Source organism: Pongo pygmaeus, chromosome 5 (genome assembly GCF_028885625.2).
Source record: "Pongo pygmaeus isolate AG05252 chromosome 5, NHGRI_mPonPyg2-v2.0_pri, whole genome shotgun sequence".
Taxonomy (NCBI): Eukaryota; Metazoa; Chordata; class Mammalia; order Primates; family Hominidae; genus Pongo; species Pongo pygmaeus.
This window is the reverse complement of record NC_072378.2, coordinates 144,546,085-144,566,627: the sequence shown is the minus strand read 5'-3', so window position 1 is coordinate 144,566,627 and position 20,543 is coordinate 144,546,085. Positions and strand designations below refer to the sequence as shown.

Here is a 20,543-nt window from a genome sequence, read left to right as displayed (position 1 = left end):
GTTTCAGAGGGTAGAGCCAAGAGCAGTGGAGGACTATAAACCAGGAAACCACTTCTGAAAAGCAGAGCTGGGTCCTAATCAAGGAACATGGCCTAGCCCAGGATCAGGGGCACCTGCTAACATGTGCTTGGACAGAACTGCTATGGACCAGTGATTGTCATATGTATCCTGTTAATGGCTTTTTTTTTTAAATGGGGTCCCTACTTTTGTTATCCTTTTCCTATCGCATCGTTATATGTTGGATGTGTATGGGAAAGACAGCCTGTTCATTGTCCTGGGATCAAGAGGATCAGCATAAGAAGAGCTATCTCTGAGGAGTTTGAACTGTATCTAGATCTCATGCAGATCAGGCATAAGTCTCCAGACTTCAAGGCTAATACTATAATCTGATGAGACTTCGGGGAATCCTGGGATGGGAAGGAGCATATTTTTCTTGCAAGAGAAATGTGAATAATTTTTGTCAGAGACAGACTATACTTGATTACAACAAATGCCAACAAATTCTTAGCAGCACCTCCCATCAAGAAGTGGTGTCGGTCTCTCTACCCTTTGAATTAGTTTCTCTACCCTTGGCCATGAGACTTGCTTTGACCAAGAGGATGGGAGGAAACACGGGGCAAGCAGGGGCTTCAACAGCACTAGCACTAGCACCTTGGGGCTTATCCGCTCAGGGAACACTGAAACCATTATGTGAGAAAGCTCAGGCTAGCCTCCTGGAGGATGAAGACCACATGGAGAGCTAGGCCAGCCCCCAGCTGACCCACCTCTACAGCTGCATGACTGAGTCCAGGTGAAATCCGTAGAAGAACCACAAGTGCTTACTATCTGCCAGAGACTGTTGTGGAAGGTTTACACGGATTATCTCATTTAGTCCTTGCACCCATGAGAAATAGAAAATTGTTATTTGGGGGTGGCTTGTTATACTGACAAAGCTACCTGATGGACACCTCTCGTTGGGTTTCTCTATGCTCCTTAAGGTGTATTCTTCTTTAAAGAAGACTTGGAGGCTGTTGTGAATCATGGATAAATTATAATTTCTGGAAAGTAAATTCTCATGCATTTAAAACAAAAGTTTATTGCTATGATTTTAAAACACAAACATAAGCAACATGAACGAAATTGTTGTCCTTATGAAGTATGTCACCTATCCAATAATTGTGACTTAAGGTATATATTAATATCTTGATTTTAATTCAGTAGACCTTTGTGATATTCTACCCATATTGTATGCAAAAGTTAATATAAAGCATACACATTTTTTAAAAGCACATGTTTCTTAACATGTCTGAAGACAGCGCTTCTTTTTTGTTTGTTTTTTGAAGACTGTGGTCATACTTACGGTGAGGAGAAAAAAAGATGCTAAAAAAAGATTATCTCACACACACACACACAGCTTCCACACAAAGACTCTGCAAAAGCTGTTCGATAATACAGTGTGCTAAATAGGAGTCCTTGAGCAGTGGGGTCAGGAAAGTACAGAGATACTTGGCAGTTTTAACCTTGGCTGAGTTTCAGTCTGATAAGACGTTTTGAGAACTTGAAGAGCCAGTTTTTAAATGGAAGTGGATAGTCTGAAGTGTATCACAAGTCTATCATTCAGCTCACCAAAATAAACAGTATGTAGGCACATTGCAACTTCCCAAACAACACAACTCCACTGCCACATCCCAGTTTCCTTCATCATCAAAGACTGGACCAGAGAAGTTTCCTGCTGCCATGTTAAAAAGGGCAAAAATTAGCGGGATGTGAACTAGGTTTCTAAGGAATTTCAGAAGTTTATTATGGCCTTACTAACCCCCTTCAAAATGTTAATGGCAATCAGGACACTTCTTTTCAGAGCTGTAGGATCAGTTTAGAACTCCACCTCTACTCAGGGACGTATAGGAGAGGGGCTAAGTGTGCAAGCCTGGGGAATTATGTGGAGACATATCCAGATCTCAACTCTGCCGCTACTGGGTCTTGCCTGGGTTTCCTCACTGGCTTCAGCGTTCACAGCAATTAGGGCAATTCTGAACAGATGAGTGCAATTCTTAATCGAAGAGTGCTTTTCAAGCCTCTGCTATGTTCTGTATTGTTGTAGGCCATCTTCTCTATACCTGGTCTTCTCCATGTATAAATAATTACCTCATAGGATAGTAGAGGGGATTAAATGAGGTAAGCCATGTAAAGCTCTTAGACTAGCACCCAGCAGAGAGTGAGCACTCTGTATATGTTACCTATGGTCATGTATTCATGTGATTTAAATTCCCTCAAATAACTAATGTAGATTCAGTAACTATTTGTATAAATGATGCCATTTGTTAATTACACTACTAACAGTTCATTTTCTGTCTTATCTATGATCATAAGTGAACACTGATACCTGTGCATTACTCAATTATTTGAGGTTTTAAATACCTTTCTTCCAACTATTTTATTGTAAAATATCTCTTTCTGATTATGAAAGCAACCCATGCTCTTTGTAAAATATAATAATAATAATACAGATTGAGCATTCCTAATCTGAAAATCTGAAATCTGAAATGCTCCAAAATCTAAAACTTTTTGAGCACTGGCCACAAGGGGACTATTCCACACTTGACCTCATGTGACAAGTCGCAGTCAAAACACAAGTACATAACACACAGTTTACTCAGCGCCCCCAAGGCAAAAAAGACCCTCCCATCCCCCTTCAGCTGCAATATATCTTTTCTGCACATGCCCAGATTCCCCTTCCCAAGCACACACACACACACAAAAGGTAATAGAATGGCACGTGTGCAGCAGGCTGGATGCACCAACAGCAGATTCTCCACCATGCCCCACATAACACCAAGAACTTCATGTATTAATCACTATGACTCTTTGCTTATACTCTGCTCTGACATTTTTGAAAATTTCAAAAAGGCCTGCAGATACTTCTATGACTAACAGTGACAAGAAAAAGGGGAAGCGTTTATGTTTATCTGTAGCAAAGAAAATCAAGCTATTGGAGAAACCAGACAGAAAAATATGGTGTTGGAATGACCACCTTATACGACCTGAAGAAACAAAGATAAATTGTTGAAGTTCCATGCTGAAAATGATGAACAGAAGTTAAGTTAAAATAGTAAACACTCCATGCATGGTGGCTCACACCTGTAATCTCAGTGTGTTGGGAGGCCAAGGCGGGAGGATCACTTGAGCCCAGGAGTTCAATACTAGCAACATAGTGAGACTATGGCTCTACAAAAAACAAACAAAAGCCAGGTGTGGTGGTGTGTGCCTGTAGTCCTAGCTACTCAAGAGGATGAGGTCAGAGTATCACTTGAGCCCAGGAGTTTGAGGCTGCAGTGAGCTATGATTGTGCCACTGCACTCCAGCCTGGGTGACAGAGCAAGACCTCATCGGTAGGAAGGAAGGAAAGAAGGAAGGAAGGAAGGAAGGAAGGAAGGAAGGGAGGGAGGGAGGGAAAAGAAAAGGAGAGAAAAAAGGAAGGGGGGGAGGGAGGAAACCACTGTATAAAGCTAGAAATGAAGATCTTGATCATGTATTGAAAGGGTGGATCCATCAGCCTCACACTGAACACATGCCACTTAATGGTATACTGATCATAAACATGCAAGATCTATCACAGTGAAATGAAAACTGAAGGAAACTGTAAATAATCAAAAGGCTGGTTGCGGAAATTTTAGAAAAGACAGCATCAAATTTTCAAAGATGTGTGGTGATGAAGCATCTGCTGATCACAAAGCAGCAGAGAAATTAATTGATGAGTTTGCCAAGGTCATTGCTGATGAAAATTTGACTCCAGAACAAGTTTGCAATGCTGATAAAACATCACCATTTTGGTGTTATTGCCCCGGAAAGACACTGACTAGAGCTGAGACAGCCTCTACAGGAATTAAGGATGCCAAGGACAGAACAACTGTGCAGGGATGTGCTAATGCAGCAGGCATGCATAAGTGTAATCTGGCTATGATAGGCAAAAGCTTGTGTCTCTGCTGTTTCCAAGGAGTGAATTTCTTACCAATCCATTATGCTAATAAAAAGGCTTAGATCACCAGGGGTGTCTTTTCTGATTAGTTTCATAAGCACTTGGTACCAGGAGCTTGTGTTCACTGCAGGGACGTTGGACTGGATAACAGCTGCAAGAATCTGTTATTCCTTCACATCTGTCCTGCTCATCCTCCAGTGGAAATTCTCATCAAAAATAATGTTTATGCCATGTACTTTCCCTAAAATGTGACTTCTCTACTTCATCCATGTGACAAGGTATCCTTAGATCAATGAGGATTAAATAATGCTTTCTTGAACAGCATGCTAGCAGCAGTGAAAAGAGGCATGAGTGTAGAAGATTTTCAAAAGGAGTTTAGCATGAGGGATGCCATATATGCTGTTGCCAATGTTTAGAACACATGACTAAAGATACAGTTGTGTATACCTGGCACAAGCTCTGGCATGTTCAGTGATGATGATGAACAAGGTGTTGACTTTGAAGGATTCCGTATATCAGATGAGAGAAAAAATGATGTATGACCTCCTTACATATGCAAAAAATATACCTTCAGAGTCAGTCAGTAAGCTGGAAGAAGATATCAATGAAGTTTTTTTTAACATCAACAAGGAGGCTACAGTTCTTCATTCACTGACTGATGATGAAAAAGCTGAAATGGTTCTCAATGAAAATGATTGTGATAATAGTGACAAGGAAGATACCATTAACACTGCAGAAAAAATGCCTATAGATGACATAGTGGATGTGTGATGAGCTTACTGAAGGACTAGAGCAGCGTGCATGTATAACAGAATAAGAAATGATGTCAGTTTATAAAATCAAAGAGACTTCTAAGACAAAAACCATTGTTAACGAGGCAGATGACTCTGGAGGAAACATTTGAAAAGGCCATCCAGCAGAATGCCTCCTCATCCTCAGAAGACCCACTTTCTGGTGCCTCAACTGTTACTGATGTTTCTTTTCACCTAAAAAAAATACAGTGTACAGTAACTTTTTAATCAGAATACATAATTTGCACGTAGAGACTGAAAGCCTGCCATTGTTGTTGCTGTTAACAGTGGGTATAGGTATTTGGTGATGCTACTGGGCTTAGTTACCCTGAACACATTATTTTTTTCAGTGTATTAATGGTATGTTTTTTTTTTACCATAAGTACTTATGTGTGAATAAATCTAAGAACATGACTGTAGTGAGGCATGGTGGTTCACACCTGTAATCCTAGCACTTTGGGAGGCTTAGGCAGGCAGGCTGTTTGAGTCAAGGAGTTCAAGACCAGCCATGGATAACATGGTGAAACCCCACCTCTACAACAAAATACAATAATTAGCCGAGAGCAGTGGTGTACACCTGTATTCCCAGCTGCTTGGGAGGCTGAGATGGGAGGATCACCTGAGCCCAGGAGGTTGAGGCTTCAGTGAGCTGTGATCATGCCACTGCACTTTAACTTGAGCAACAGAGCAAGATCTTGTCTCAAAAAAAGAAAATAGAAATGAAAAAAAGGAGAAGTGATTGCTTATCAGTAGCATGTAAATTCAGAGTCAGGAATGATGGTGATACCAAGCAAGCACAGATTGTCCACGTGGGTGCCTGAGATAGTGACACCTTTGTTTTCTGATGGTTCAATGTACATAAACTTTGTTATGCACAAAATTATTAAAAACATTGTACACAATTATCTTCAGGCTATGTGTACAGGTATATATGAAACATAAATTTCGTGTTTAGATTTGGATCTTATCCCCAAGATATCTCATGATGTATATGCAAATATTCCAAAATCCAAAAAAATCTGAAATCCAAAATACTTCTAGTACCAAGCATTTCAGATAAGAGATACTCAACCTGTAATAATAAATCAAATAAGACAGAATTGTTTAACATGAAAAGTAACAATTTTCCATCATCTAATACAACTATATATACTAACTCTATAAAATAACCAATGATAAAATATAATACATATTCTTCCAGATTCTTTTCTATACCAGAAGGTTGCCAACACTTAAGAGACAGTGTTCAGAAGAACCAATCCTGTTACTGTGAAATTTAGTTTGTTTCCCTGGAAAACCACAGGAGCTCTGTGGGGTTTCTCCTTCCCAGGGGCATCCCTCAGAGATGCAGGGCCACAGGGCAAGTCACAGTGTACTTTCCATCAACAAAATTTTTGTGCAGGTGAAGTCAGGTAAAAAGAAAGAGAGAGGTAGACAGAAGGAAGGAAAAGGAAGGGAAGGGAAGGGAAGGGGAGGGGAGTGGAGGGGAGGGGAGGGGAGGGGAGGGGAAGGGAGGGGAGGGGAGGGGAGGGAAGGGAAGGGAAGGGGGAAAGGGGGAAGGTGGGGCCAGGCACTGTGGCTCATGGCTGTAATCCCCGCACTTTGGGAGGCCAAGGCAGGTGGATCACATCAGGTCAGGAGTTTGAGACCAGCCTGGCCAACATGGTGAAACCCCGTGTCTACTAAAAATACAAAAATTAGCAGGGTGTGGTGGCACATGCCTGTAGTCCCAGCTACTTGGGAGGCTGAGGCAGGAGAATTGCTTGAACCTGGGAGGCAGAGGTTGCAGTGGGCTGAGATCGCACCACTGCACTCCATCCTAGGCCGCAGAGTGAGACTCTTTCTCAAAAGAAAAAAAAAAAAAAAAAAAGAAAGGAAAGAAAAGAAAAGAAAAAGAAAGAAACAGAAAGAAAGGAAGACTGAGGGAAACTTGCAAAAGAAAAGGAAATTTTAGAATGCAACAAAATCCTCATGTGTGCTTTCATGTTTAAGAACCTCAAGGTGGTTACCCCAATTCCACACGTCCCAGAGATTGTGAAAATCTTGAAGCGTCTAAGCCAGTCTGAGGACTGATATCTTTAAGACTTAATGTTTATAAAATCAGTGGCTAGGTTTTCTTTTGGGAACAAGTTAACAATTTGAATGCATTACATATACATTGAACATCTCTTCTTTATAAGTGTCTCATAAAGGTAAGCTGTATTCCCCTCACCCCCACCACCAATTAATAAGGTTTCATTGTTAGTGGTGGTAGATTGTGTTAGGATTTTTAGTTAGATTCAAGAACATGTAGTGAAAAGATCTTGTTCTTCATCTAACAGATAGAAGCCTTAAAAGTACTATTTCCAAACAAGAAGCAAAGGGTAGATACTCCTGCTGCTGCTAATATCATTTGAAAAGCAAATGCCACGTAGGAGAAAGGGTACTTGGCCTGGTAAGTGAGGGCTTATTCCCATTTCCATGTCTAGCTGCGTAAAGTTGAGCAAGACATTTAACATCTCTGTCAGTTTCCTCATCTGTAAGATGGTAATAACTCTACTTACCTCAGAAGAGTTACTTTTTGATCGTTAAGTAATATAAGTTATGTACATGAAAGCACTTTGTTAACTTTAAAGTATTTTACAAACACAGTCTTAGGAGTTAGTATTTTGAACTACTACCATCCATAATCAGTTAATTTATCAGGTAGCTTATTGAAGATACTGTAAGTACCACTCCTTTGGAAGCATGTGCAGATCATATGATCTAAAATGATTCTATAAAACAAAAAGAATGATTCTATTATTAGTTTTTATATTACTCCTATAACTCAAGTTATAGCATATTAATGCTCTATTCAGGAAGACAGAAGTTAGGTGCTTTGTACTCACTATATAAAAGGAGCTAAGAAAACAAACTCGCTTATTGTAAAGAAAATTTTTCTTTTTTTCTTTTTTTCTTTTTTTTTTTTTTTTGAGACAGAGTTTCGTTCTTGTTGCCCAGGCTGGAGTGCAATGGCACGATCTCTGCTCACCGCAACCTCTGCCTCCCAGGTTCAAGCGATTCTCCTGCCTCAGCCTCCCGAGTAGCTGGGATTACAGGCATGCACCACCACACCTGGCTAATTTTGTATTTTTTAGTAGAGACAGGGTTTCTCCATGTTGGTCAGGCTGGTCTCAAACTCCTGACCTCAGGTGATCTGCCTGCCTTGGCCTCCCAAAGTGCTGGGATTACAGGTGTGAGCCACCACGCCTGGCCAAGAAAATTTTTCTTCAAAGTGAATATATTGCATTATACCTGTCAAAGAAGACAAATAACCAATATCTCCTTGCAAAACAAAACCAACTAAAAAGTAGTCATTGATCAAATTTCTTATACATTTACCCCAATTGAAACTGTTCCATGTAGCAACTGTGCTCTTTTAAGCTATATAGGCTGGGCATGGTGGTTCACACCTGTAATCCTAGCACTTTGGTAGGCCGAAGCAGGCGGATCACCTGAGGTCAGGAGTTTGAGACTAGCCTGGCCAACATGGTGAAACCGCATCTTTACTAAAAATAAAAAAAAAATTAGCCAGGCATAGTGGCAGGTGCCTGTAATCCCAGCTACTTGGGATGCTGAGGCAGGAGAATCACTTGTACCCATGAGGTGGAGATTGCAGTGAGCCGAGATTGTGCCACTGCACTCCAGCCTAGGCAATAAGAGCAAAACTCTGTCTCAAAAATATAAAATAAAATAAAATAAAGCTATATAGAACCAACATCTATAGGTATTGAAAAAAATCTTAAACATCTTTTAATACTAATAGAATTTTAATTTTCCCTCCTATGTGAGCTTCTAATTTGGATAAAAGAGATGCTGCATGTTTCCAGTGATACTGGTAATGTTTATCATGGGAATCAGTAGATATCTTTCTATATGTCCAAAAGTGCAGAAAATTCTGTAGCTAAAGAATAATGTAATTTGTTCTCTTGTGAATAGACTATCAGTATCCATGCAGAATAATTCCCAGAAATCATGAAATGCATACAACTTTAAATACCGTAACTTTCACTTTTACTTATGTTGAGTATTCTTTATCATTTGATTTTAACATAATATTAAAATACCTCAATTCTATTAGCTAAAATATACACAACAGCATAGAAATAATGGCATCCATTAGCTTTATTTTATTTTTATAAACCAAGTTGGGAAGCCTTTTAATGAGCTTTTAAGTAATATTCACAAAGTAGACTATGTGATTGATATTCTTATCCACATCTTTCAGGACACATGTTTGCACAGGCTACTCTGACAGGGACTTTCATGTGTTTATTCAACAAGTATTTATTAAGTGTTTACGTGCCAGGCATGATATGATGAGGTTAGCTTGGTGAGCAAAACATAGGTGGTCCCAGTCCTTTTAAAATATATTTTCTAGATAAGCAAAAACAAAAAACAAAAAAAACTTAACATAAACCTTCTTATGAGCGAGAGAGAGAGACAAGGTCTTGCTCTATTACCCAGGCTTGAGTGCAGTGGCACAATCATAGCTTACTGCAGCCTCCATCCACTGGGCTCAAGCAATCCTCCCACCTCAGCCTCCTGGGTACTGGGACTACAAGCCATGTGCCACCATCCAGCTAATTTTTAAATTTTGGGGCCGGACACAGTGGCTCACACCTGTAATACCAGCACTTTGGGAGGCCGAGGAGGGTGGATCACCTGAGGTCAGGAGTTCTAGACCAGCCTGGCCAACATGGAGACACCTCGTCTCTACTAAGAAAAAAATACAAAAATTAGCCAGGTGTGGAGGCAGGTGCCTGTAGTCTCAGCTACTCAGGAGGCAGAGACAGGGAGAATTGCTTGAACCCAGGAAGTGGAGGTTGCAGTGAGCTGAGATTGCACCACTGCACTCCAGCCTGGATGACAGAGTAAGACTCTGTCTCAAAAAACAAAAATTAAAAAAATTTTTTTAAAAATAAAAAATTTTGTAGAGATGGGGTCTCACCATGGGCTAAGTTTTAAAATTTTTGTAGAGATGGGGTCTCGCTATGTTGCCTAAGATAGTCTCAAACTCATGGGCTCAAGCAATCCTCCTGCCTTGGCCTCCCAAAGTGCTAGAATTACAGGCATAAGCCATGATGCCTACGCCATAAAGCATTTTTAAAGAAATGAATTAAAATGTTATAAATTTGACAGAAGGTAAGACTGATGAGATATTTTAAATGTAGACACAGTTGAAAACAAAACTGACTTATGCAACTTCCCCATTATCAACTATCTGACAGAGGCTCACAACACATTTAAAGACAGAACTATGAGGATCATGGGAGGAATTCATCTTCAGTTTTCTATGTATTTGCAATGAATTTATTAATTTCAATCATTGGTTTCAACTACGACACAAAGAACCGCTTAGTGTTTAAATAAGGATGCAGAATCGAATAAGCCTGCATGGGACTCCTAGCACTGAGCAAACTAGAATAAGACAATGAACCTCAAAAGGTATTTACACACAGTGAATGAATTCTCAACAAATGCAGGTATTTTCTTAGATAATACTTATGTTGTCACTCATGTTGGTAAAGATACACACTTTCTATGAATATCAACAAGAAAATTTATAAATGATAGTTGAGTAATTTTTTACTTACTGCTCTTAGCCTGTCTTGGCCTACAGAAACTCCACCATGGCAAACCACCTCATCCTGCCTTCCTTCTGGAGATGCCCTCCAACCAGAGATGTCCCTCAACCTTTCCCATCCCCTATCCAAATTCAAATTTGTCCATCAAAACATCCCATGCCTATAATCCATCCTCTATATTTTAAGGCAGTAAACAACTGTTCTGATGAATATATCTGCTTGTAAGTGCTAATAGCTTAATATACTCCTCCATCCAGAAAACATATTTGCATTTTTGAAGATGCCTTCCACATTCTGGATAAAATAGCAAATTGAACATTTCTTTTGCTCCCTTCCAAAACTCCACTAAAGGAACTTTCTAAAGGCATAAGCCAACTAGGATAAAGAATAAGAGAGAAGAAAACAGCAACACAATGTTGGAAATTATGAAGCAAATGGATAAATGATAATTGGTCTGATAAATCCTCAGTGAACAATGGAGAAGTCCAAGAGGCAACCGAAGTTACACCATCAAATAAATTTCTAAAGACTCAGAACTCATAATAAAAGGCCGAGTACCTATGGGAAAGGGTGTGATGGTGGGGTACTAACAAGTTGGGTTTGGTCAGAAGCTTTTTAAAGAAGTGGGAGGGCCCTCCATCCTCTGTTCTACCCTGGCAGAAGAGTAGACAGATGACAGATTAGACTCTGAACAGGGTAAAAGAGAATCTAGACTGCGGTAGAGGTAGCCAGCTGAAAAGAGGAGGATTCAGTGAATATTTTTACATGGAATGTTGCACCTTCAAACCCTCCTCCTTCACCTACTTACCAGCACACTGACCTATATCTTACAGGCAGAAAAATAGAAGATCCTTTTCTATAAAGAGAAAGAAAGAAAAAAGAGTTGAAAAAATAACAGAGTAAAGATAAGGAGCTTAGAGGTCCAGTCCCTTACATTCAAATTCCAAATAATAGGAATTTCAGAGAGAAAACATCCTATGAATGAAAATATTTATTGTGTTTGTGCTGCTGTGAACAGTGATGGGTGCAGGTATCTAGATGTCAATAGAAATGCAAACTATCCATAGCACTTGAAGTTCCAGCAAAAGGCAGTTAATAACAAGAAATTTTCCGGCCAGGCGCGGTGGCTCACGCCTATAATCCCAGCACTTTGGGAGGCTGAGGTGGGTGGATCACCTGAGGTCAGGAGTTTGAGACCAGCCTGACCAACATGGTGAAAGCTCGTCTCTACTAAAAACACAAAAATTAGCTGGGCTTGGTGGCAGGCGCCTGTAATCTTAGCTACTAGGGAGGCTGAGGCATGAGAATTGCTTGAACCTGGGAGGCGGGGGTTGCAGTGAGCTGAGATCATGCCACTGCACTCCAGCCTAGGCAACAGAGTGAGACTTTGTCTCAAAGGAGAAAAAAAGAAAATTTCCAATTAAAGAATACCAAAAATATGCTGACTAAACAGGATTTTCCTCCCCTAACTGTTAATCTTTTCAGATGAGGTGACGCTATTATAATTTTGATTCCTTAAGGAATACGTTTCATCCTCTAATGAGTTTACTTTCAAAAAGAGAAAATACTCCATTTTGCCATCATCACTTCTTATTTAAAAATTCAAATTCTTAATGAAAATATAATAAATGGAGCTCATTTACAGTTAATGAAGTATTCAACTGGATTCACAGTGGCTAAAATCATTACCTACACTTCAGCAACGAACCAAGTTCAACTTATACAAAATGAAAAGTGCAAGAACAGATGTCTAGAATTATTTCCTTACCATTCATATGCTCCTTTTCTATAATATTTATGGTAAGAGCAAGACAAAAAATGAGAACATGAATCAAGTTATACTTGAGATAAACCAAGGAATATGCCAAAGGGGGTGAGGAAAGATACGAAAATACATGGCAAATGGTCATCACAGGACCTCACACATCCATTCACTTGAAGTCATACTTCAAGCCTGAGTTAAATGTTCACTTGCACTATAATTTATAGTTCCATTTTTTTTGGTGTCAGTGTGGTCAAAATGCTGAATGGTGTGGATATGTTTATCCACTTGAATGGAACACAGCGGAGCATTACATAACTCCACCTACATCTAGTAAGTCCTGCTTTATGGTGAATTAATCCCTCCCTCCCTGCAATCAGCCAAATGGTTGGTATTCTTAGTACTTAATGTAGAGGTTCATAGGTTAAATATGCACATGTTAGCACTTGGCCTATTTGCTTTGTGATGTCAGGTTAAATAAGAAATAGGTTCTCACTAGAGAACGAATCTGGTACGTTTTCAACCCAAGATTTGCCTGTTAACTTATATATTAAACTTAAGGTCCTTTATCTATTGAATATAATAAATGTAAATAAATTGCAGCAGAAGAGCTGCAAAGGTTCAAAAGTTAAAAATCAGGAAGTCTCAATCCTTACCCTAAGCCTACAATTTATGGGGAGAAATAAGCAGGTACAAAACTAATTTTTAAAAAGGCCAGGTACAGTGGCTCACTCCTGTAATCCCAGCACTTTGGGAGGCTGAGGCAGGTGGTTCACCTGAGGTCAGGAGTTCGAGACCAGCCTGGCCAAATATAGTGAAACCCCATCTCTACTAAAAAAATACAAAAATTAGCTGGGTGTGGTGGTGCACACCTGTAGTCCTAGCTATTTGGGAAGCTGAGGCAGGAGAATCACTTGAACCTGGGAGGCGGAGGTTACAGTGAGCAGAGATCGTGCCATTGCATTCCAGCCTGGGCGACAGAGTCTCTCAAAAATCATAATTTTTTTTAAAAAACAAGAACTGGCCAGAAAAGGAAAAAAAGGACCCAGCATGAGCCACCAAGCTGGGTGGAGGCTGCAAATTGCAACACTGGGGTTGTGGCCTCTTCACCCAGGGCATCAGAAGTGACCTGGAAAGATGAGAAACCTCAGTGGACATGGACTTCTGGGGCAATGCACTTCACCCACTGTCTCCAACAAGACCCAAAAGCAAATCCATCAAGCACCCTCCTAGGCCGTAGTAATCAGATCCTTGAGATAATTTTTAAAAGGCTGTGATGTAAGTTCATGATTTTCAGAGCTTTACATTTATTTTCTTCCACTGTATATTACATATTAAAATATTAACAAAATAACTTCTAGTAATGGTGCATTGAATGAGACACACAGAAACTTCCCTCTCCGTTCCTTGTTACCTATTTTACCTCATTAAACGAAGGTGTTATTTTCCTGCACTCTCTTTTTCCACATACTGGATGGACACACACACACACACACACACACACACACACACAGAGTCAATTTTGAACTAGTTCAACCAAAAGATCTCCTTTTGTTAAGAAGTCTCTTGTAACCAAAGCCAAAACCGTAACTTCTATTTTGATACAGATTATATTTCAGGAAAATGAGACACTTCCTCTGACCTTAGACTAGGCTGGGTTTCCAGCTCTATAATTTCACTTCTCTTTTTCTGGTACTCACCATATTTTATTGCTAGTTGTTTGATAACATATTCAATTGTTACTTACCTTCTCTGCTTGCCCATAAGCTTCACAGGGTCAGGAGCTGTACCTGTTGTGTCTGCACCATTTACTCCAGAGCACCCGGCATATAGGAAAGCCTCGATAAATAGTTGTTGAATAAATACGCTCACCAGAATCATTATTTTTTTCACTCATTTTTGATGAGGCTAGGTCTCTCATACACAAAAATGAAAAAGACTGTTCTTGCTCTTACAGGCTGTTAGAGAGAATAACGATAATAATGCCATAATAGAGGGATCATTGGGAATACTTTGAGAAGTCAGTCTGGCCACAGGGCAGGGAAGGTGGTGTCTGAGCTGATCCTAAAAGGTTTAAAATGAGTTAGCTTGGTAGGGAGAAGGGAAAGGGACCCAGGCACAGACAACTTCAGCAAAGGCACGAAGCATGGAAAGTGTAAGAAACACAGCAATTTGGTGTTTCAGGAGTAAAAATTGGTAGGCTTAAAAGTGCTTTTCCCTTTGAAGAAAAAATCATTGCCAATGTCAGGGAATCAGGTAATATACCATCCTACATTTATGAATGCTTAACATTCTCCTGTAAGTTATCTCTGATCTTATTAGACTATTATTAAAGTTTTAAGAAAGCACCTCAAAGCTTCCTCTGGCATAAGATATCCTGAAACCTTCTTACTCTCCTAGAAAGTTTACTGATTCCTCTAAGTTCACTGATTCCCATCCCCCATCTGCAACTATTCAAAAAATTTGGCATCTCTCACTCTGCTATCTAAGATAGTATAAGGCCAAGCCAGGGACACCTCTCTCCCTCTTGCAATCTTGGTCAGAAGCCAGCAAAGGAATTTGGGCTGTGCTGTCTGTTGGCCACATCAGGAATTTAAATGAAAAGCAAGGGATGACTCTCACTATACCAGGCCTGCTGGGACTAAGGCTCCGGTGCTCCTCTGCTGTCCCATGGTTCCCATGACTTCTGGATAATCTGAAAAAATCTCAGTAGAATTGGTCACCACGAAAGGCATAAGAGTTTAGGGTGAAGGTTCTCAAACTATAGCATGTATCGAAATCATCTGGGGAAAATGTGTTGAAAATGTCAATTCATGAGTTCCACCCCTGGATTCTATTCCAGTGGATCTAGAATGGGGCCCTGGACTTTTATTTCTCTTTTCTTTTTTTTTTTTTTTCCCCTGTTTTTTTGTACAGAAATATCTTTGGTAATTCTGAAAGTTACAATCTACAGACTACATACTGAGATTGTGAGATTCTGAGGTTATAATCTACAGACTACACACTGGACTGGTTTGAGGACTTTCAAGGGCTTGAAAGAGAGAGCGAGAGGGGGGGGGGAACCCTAATATCACAAAATTGTTCAATATTTAACAATGTTAAAGCCTAGCATTACAGCAAGGACTGGTGTGTGTTATGCTTTTGTTCTGGGTCTGGATAGCCACAGTTGTTTGTTACCTGGGTGCCAGAGTTTAGCCTTCTTTGTTAAACACCACTACTGCCCTCGCCACGGCCTACTCTCCCTGGCTCTTCTGCTCCTAATCTTCTTAGGATTAAGACTACTTTGTCTTCTTGCTCTCTGGTCAACTATCCTAAAATCCTTAAGGGCCTTGGAAAAAAATGACAACTTTCTGGGCTCCACTCTGCACGGTGATGGTCTGGGCCATCAGACACAAGTAAGGCTGTTGCAGAGGAGAATGCTCTCTTGGCTGCAAATGTAGTAAATGATGTGGTATCCAGATCCCCTTCTGGACCAAGATCCTCAGTCCCCCAGGTACTAGGAAGGCTGGCTGCTGAAAGATCCCAGTTCCAGAAATTGCCCTGGACTGAAGGGAGCTGCTGCCTGCATCCATTGATTCATTGATGTAGGTACAAATGCTGAGCCTCTTGCCTCAGGAGGCAGAACAATTCTGAACAACAATCCCAGCTTCCAAGCTCCTCATTGTTGAGGCCACTGTTGTGCAGCCCCACAGTTCAGTTTCTCCCCCTGTGTAATCTCGCTTCCCTCTCTCCTACTGTGTGTTGTGCCCAGAGCACTTCCCAATAAAAATCTCCTGTATGGAAATCTCAGAGTCTCGGGGTCTGTTTCCTGGCAACTTGACCTGAGACACTGAACTTGCACCTTTCAGTCAAGTCCTGACAGCATCATGTAGCAGGCCTCTGCACTTAACTTCTTGGGCAATCTTGGGTGGTCACTTAATCTCTCCAGGTGTTTCCCACCTTATCTATAAAATGTGGATAATGGCAACAGCAACAATGAATCCTTATTTCTCCATTCTTTCTGGCTGTTATGAGAATTAACAGAAATAATGTATATGACAGTACTTCATAAACAATAAACAGCTAAATAATATTACCACCTGAACATCATTATATGTTAGTTTACCATGCAGTAGTCAAGGAAGAGGGGAGGAGGAGGTGGGAAATGTTGTATTATTACAGAATTTAGCTAATACACTATGTCCTACTTATCTCAAATCAACAGATTTGGGTCACTAATCAACATAATGAAGTATATAATAGAAAATTAGAAATATAACAGTGAAAAGAGATTTCTGCAATCCTGAAACTGAAACCGAAGACAGAACTACTTGCTTACTGTTTCCATAGGAAGATAAAAACAGAGCTATTTCACTATTCTGCAAAACTGAAATTGACCTTATTACACAATAAGTTATGCAAGGAGTAATGGAATATCTCTTTGCATCTTTGAACAGGGAAACAAGTAAAACAAGTATACAAAATGGGAAATACTTTTCTAGAAGACTTAGTATTTTCTGGATTATTGTGATGTCCTATCCACTGAAAAGAAGGAAATGAGGCCAGGTGCAGTGGCTCACGCCTATAATCCCAGCACTCTGGGAGGCCCAGGCGGGCAGATCGCCTGAGGTAGGGAGTTGGAGACCAGCCTGACCAACATGGAGAAATCCTGTCTCTACTAAAAATACAAAATTAGCCACGTGTGATGGTGCATCCCTGTAATTCCAGCTGCTCGGGAGGCTGAGGCAGGAGAATTGCTTGAACCTGGGAGGCGGAGGTTGTGGTGAGCGGGGATCGCACCATTGCACTCTGGCCTGGGCAATAAGAGGGAAAATCCTGAGGAATGGGGAGGGGAGGGGAGGGGAGGGGAGAAAGAAGGAAGGAAGGAGAGAGAGAGAGACAGAAAGAAAGAAAGGAAGAAAGAAAGGAAGGAAGGAAGGGAAGGAAGGAAGGAAGGAAGGAAGAAAGAAAGAAAGAAAAAAAGAAAGAAAGAAAGAAAGAGAGAAAGATTAAATTTTAAAACACATTTAATTAGCTCAAGAAGGGCAACTGAAAATTACCAATTCTAAAACTCTACATCATTCTAAATATTACCAAATTACTGAGCCTTACAAAGAAGTTGAATGAAATACACAGATAATGTCTGGTATCCATAAACTCAGAAGGAGTGGCCAAGAAATGACTTACTCTGACAGATGGTTTCATTATTAGTAAAAGTCACAGAATGGTTATTAGGACGGGGAGGAGCCTTAGAGGTGGCTTAACAGAGCCCCCAACTCTAGCTATTCTCTTCTCTCAGGGAAACCACAGTTGAATTGAACAGCCAAGACAAACCGATATGAAATATTAACCAAAACCCTTCCCTTTCTTGTGATCTGAGCACTGAATGAATGACAGGCAGGCACATAAAAGCTCAGACCAAGGGGTAGACATGTGGGCTCTATTACCCTGCAAGGCTTCATGTCACTCTCATTTCATGGGCGACTATAAATATGTTGATTTCCCAATGAATCTGAAGAAATGCTGAACAAAACATTCAATTCATGTGTGGAGAAAATAGTTTAAAACTTCAAGTTTTAGACATTTGAACATTTTCGCCTGCCCCTGCCGCTGCCCCCAGGCTCAAGCAATCCTCCTGCCTCAGCCTCCCAAAGTGGATATTTGAACATTTTAAAGCTTCAATAAGTGAGTTTGCTGATTCAGTTTGGGTACAACATTAATTGGGCATTTTAAACCTTACATGGTCCAAAGTAGAGGTCTTTGAGGAAAAGATCACCAAGGCAGCTTTGTGGACACAATGGTTTAAGCTCTGGGAATCTTCAGACAGTCTCCATTAAAATGTAAATTCCCAGGAGAAAAGGTCTGATTATTCCAGTCTCTTCCTAGATCAATTCTTAGTCCCTGATTGCTGAACAAAAATCAGGATATTAATCCAAGTCAGGATAGGTTGAATTATCAACAATGAGAACAGTTAAGAGTTGGGATCATTTTTTTTGGAGGCGGGGGGCAGGGGGGCACGTGGACAGGGTTGTTGGTCAAAATACTGCTGTTCAGACAAAAGAATCTACCCAGGTGCCCCAAATAGAAAGCAAGTTCTGAATACAAGATACTTGAATCATTTTGCCAAGCTAAAATCAAGAGAACAGGAGACACAGCAGGACCAGACTCACTTAATAAGATTCTGGAAGTTACAGGCAGGTAAGGCGCCTGCTTCAGGGTAAAACTAGAACAAAATAGGATTCAAAAGGCAGATCACAAGTCAGGAATGTAAGATCTGGAGTTGTTATGTACCTGTCTGCATTTGTTAGTGGTTCTTCCACCATTTGACCCTGCTCTGTAGATTAACGCCTCCCTTGCTAGCCTTTCTGCTTCCCTATGGAAAATCTTAGCAACAAAACATTGAGTGCATCTGAGAAATATGAAAAGCTGAGCATTCAGTGTTTAGGAGGGGTGGTAACCAAGGCAGCTCTGCAGACACAATGATTGAAGCACTTGGAACCTTCAGACACTGTGAGTCTCCATTAAGATGTTTCAATTCCCAGGATACAAATGTCTGATTATTCCAGGTTTCTTCCTAGATGAATCAGGTATTTCTTGGAGTGAAGGTAGGGGGTGGGATGTCATGTAGCACAGTAGGGACACTGAGGGCCCATCTTACGCATCAAGGCCATTCTTGGATAAGGAAGAATTGTTAGGGGCAAGAGAGTGACTTCAACCTTACCACAAAGTCCAAAACCTCATTGATTCATTCATCAAGACAGCACATCACAGCAGAGTGCTTCAGAATGCAAGCTCTGGAACCAAGTGCTTGGGAACCATTTCTGGCTCTGTCAATTACTAACACTGCACTTTCTTCACCAGTCAAAGCAGTTAATTTGAGTACCTATCTCACAGGATTGTACTGAGGAGTAAAAGGCTTAATGCACATAGTGAGCCTAGGATAGTGCATGGCCCATAATAAGCACTCAATAAATTTTAGCTATTACTAGCATTCGTTTGAAAAATCTTAATGACCACTGATCATGTGCCAAGTACTGTGTGAGCTTCTCACCACCCTTTAGCCCAAACCTATTCTTCCACCGAGTAGGATATTCTTATCCTAGTCATTCATTAGAAACGTGGGAGTCATCTTAACTGCTCCCACCTCCTCATTGCTCACTTCTAAATACACACCCGACAGTGTTCCACCTATTAAACCTCTACCAGCCCCTTCCCTCTTTTCCCGTATGCACTGTCACTGCCCGATTCAGGCCTTCTTTAATGTCCCATCTGCAATATGACAACAGTTTCCACGGTGTCTTCCTAGGGTCAATGTCACTCTCATCTAATCTAAGATTTTTAAAATTCCAAGTTTTGTTATTACTTTTTAAACACATACCTGACAATATCATTCACTTGTTCAAAGGCTTCAGTACTATTAAACCCTCATGGGGCCTTTGTGATCTGGCCCTTCCTGTCTCCCTAGGCCTCGCTCTGTGCTGTCACTAAACAGGCTGGAGTTTCCTGAACGTCCAGTGCTGTTTCACTTCTCTATGGGTGCTGTTCCTTCTGCTGGGTCACCTACCCTTCCACTTGCCTGACAATTCATCCTCCTACACGAAGGTTCATTATCCCATCAATAAACACTTTCTAACACTTATCATGAGACAAGCCTGGGCTAAGTTCAGGGAGTACAATGCTGAATGACAAACTCGACCCTTTCTTTCTCATAGAAAAAGTAACTTTAGGGCTCTCAAAGGAGGAATAAAGTTTGGAAATTAAGGTAAAGTTGCCTGAAATTTAGCATTGTTGCCTTTACTAGTTGGATATCTTAGCAAACTGGGGAAACTTAAAAATTTTGATACTTGGGCATCAAGTTCAAAAGCATCTCAGCAGATTTCAATTGCAACAGTAAACTGTGATACGGTAGATTTATTCATTTTGGCTCACATGGCTATAATGTGATAAAAAACGTTGATTTGAACTACAAAAACAATGATCAAAAACTTGCTTCAATATAGTGTTACCAATGTATAAACTATTAGGCAGGGCATGGTGGCTCACACCTGCAATCCCAGCACTTTGGGAGGCCAAGGCAAGCAGATCACCTGAGGTCAGCAGTTCGAGACCAGCCTGGCCAACAGGGCCAAACCTTGTCCCTACTAAAAATACAAAAATTAGCTGGGTGTTGTGGTGGGTGCCTGTAGTCCCAGCTACTTGGGAGGCTGAAGCACAAGAATTGCTTAAACGCAGGAGGTAGAGGTTGCAGTGAGCCAAGATTGCACCACTACACTCCAGCCTGGGGCAACAGAGTGAGACTCTGTCTCAAAAAACAAAACAAAACAAAACAACCTATTAATTAGTCACACCATTTCCTAAAAGTCATGCTGTTAACTAAAGGTGACTGCAATTGTCCAGGGGTGATAATCAGCTGAGTTTCGTTTTACATGGTTATTAAATAATATGAA

At 40.6% G+C, this 20,543-nt stretch overlaps 1 protein-coding gene across 4 annotated transcripts in view; it reads right to left on the bottom strand.

Annotated features, from left to right (window-relative positions):
* STX11 (syntaxin 11) overlaps positions 1-20,543 on the bottom strand; it is a 48,397-nt gene that overhangs the window by 15,267 nt on the left and 12,587 nt on the right. The window contains exon 1 of one of the 4 annotated variants that reach the window (XM_054492178.2): positions 4,403-5,006. The exons of the other annotated variants lie outside the window; for them this stretch is intronic. Within the exon in view, the coding sequence (XP_054348153.2) occupies positions 4,403-4,421 (19 nt within the window). The 5' untranslated portion in view covers positions 4,422-5,006. Of the gene's footprint in view, positions 1-4,402; positions 5,007-20,543 lie in introns of those variants that run through there. 4 annotated transcript variants of the gene reach the window in all.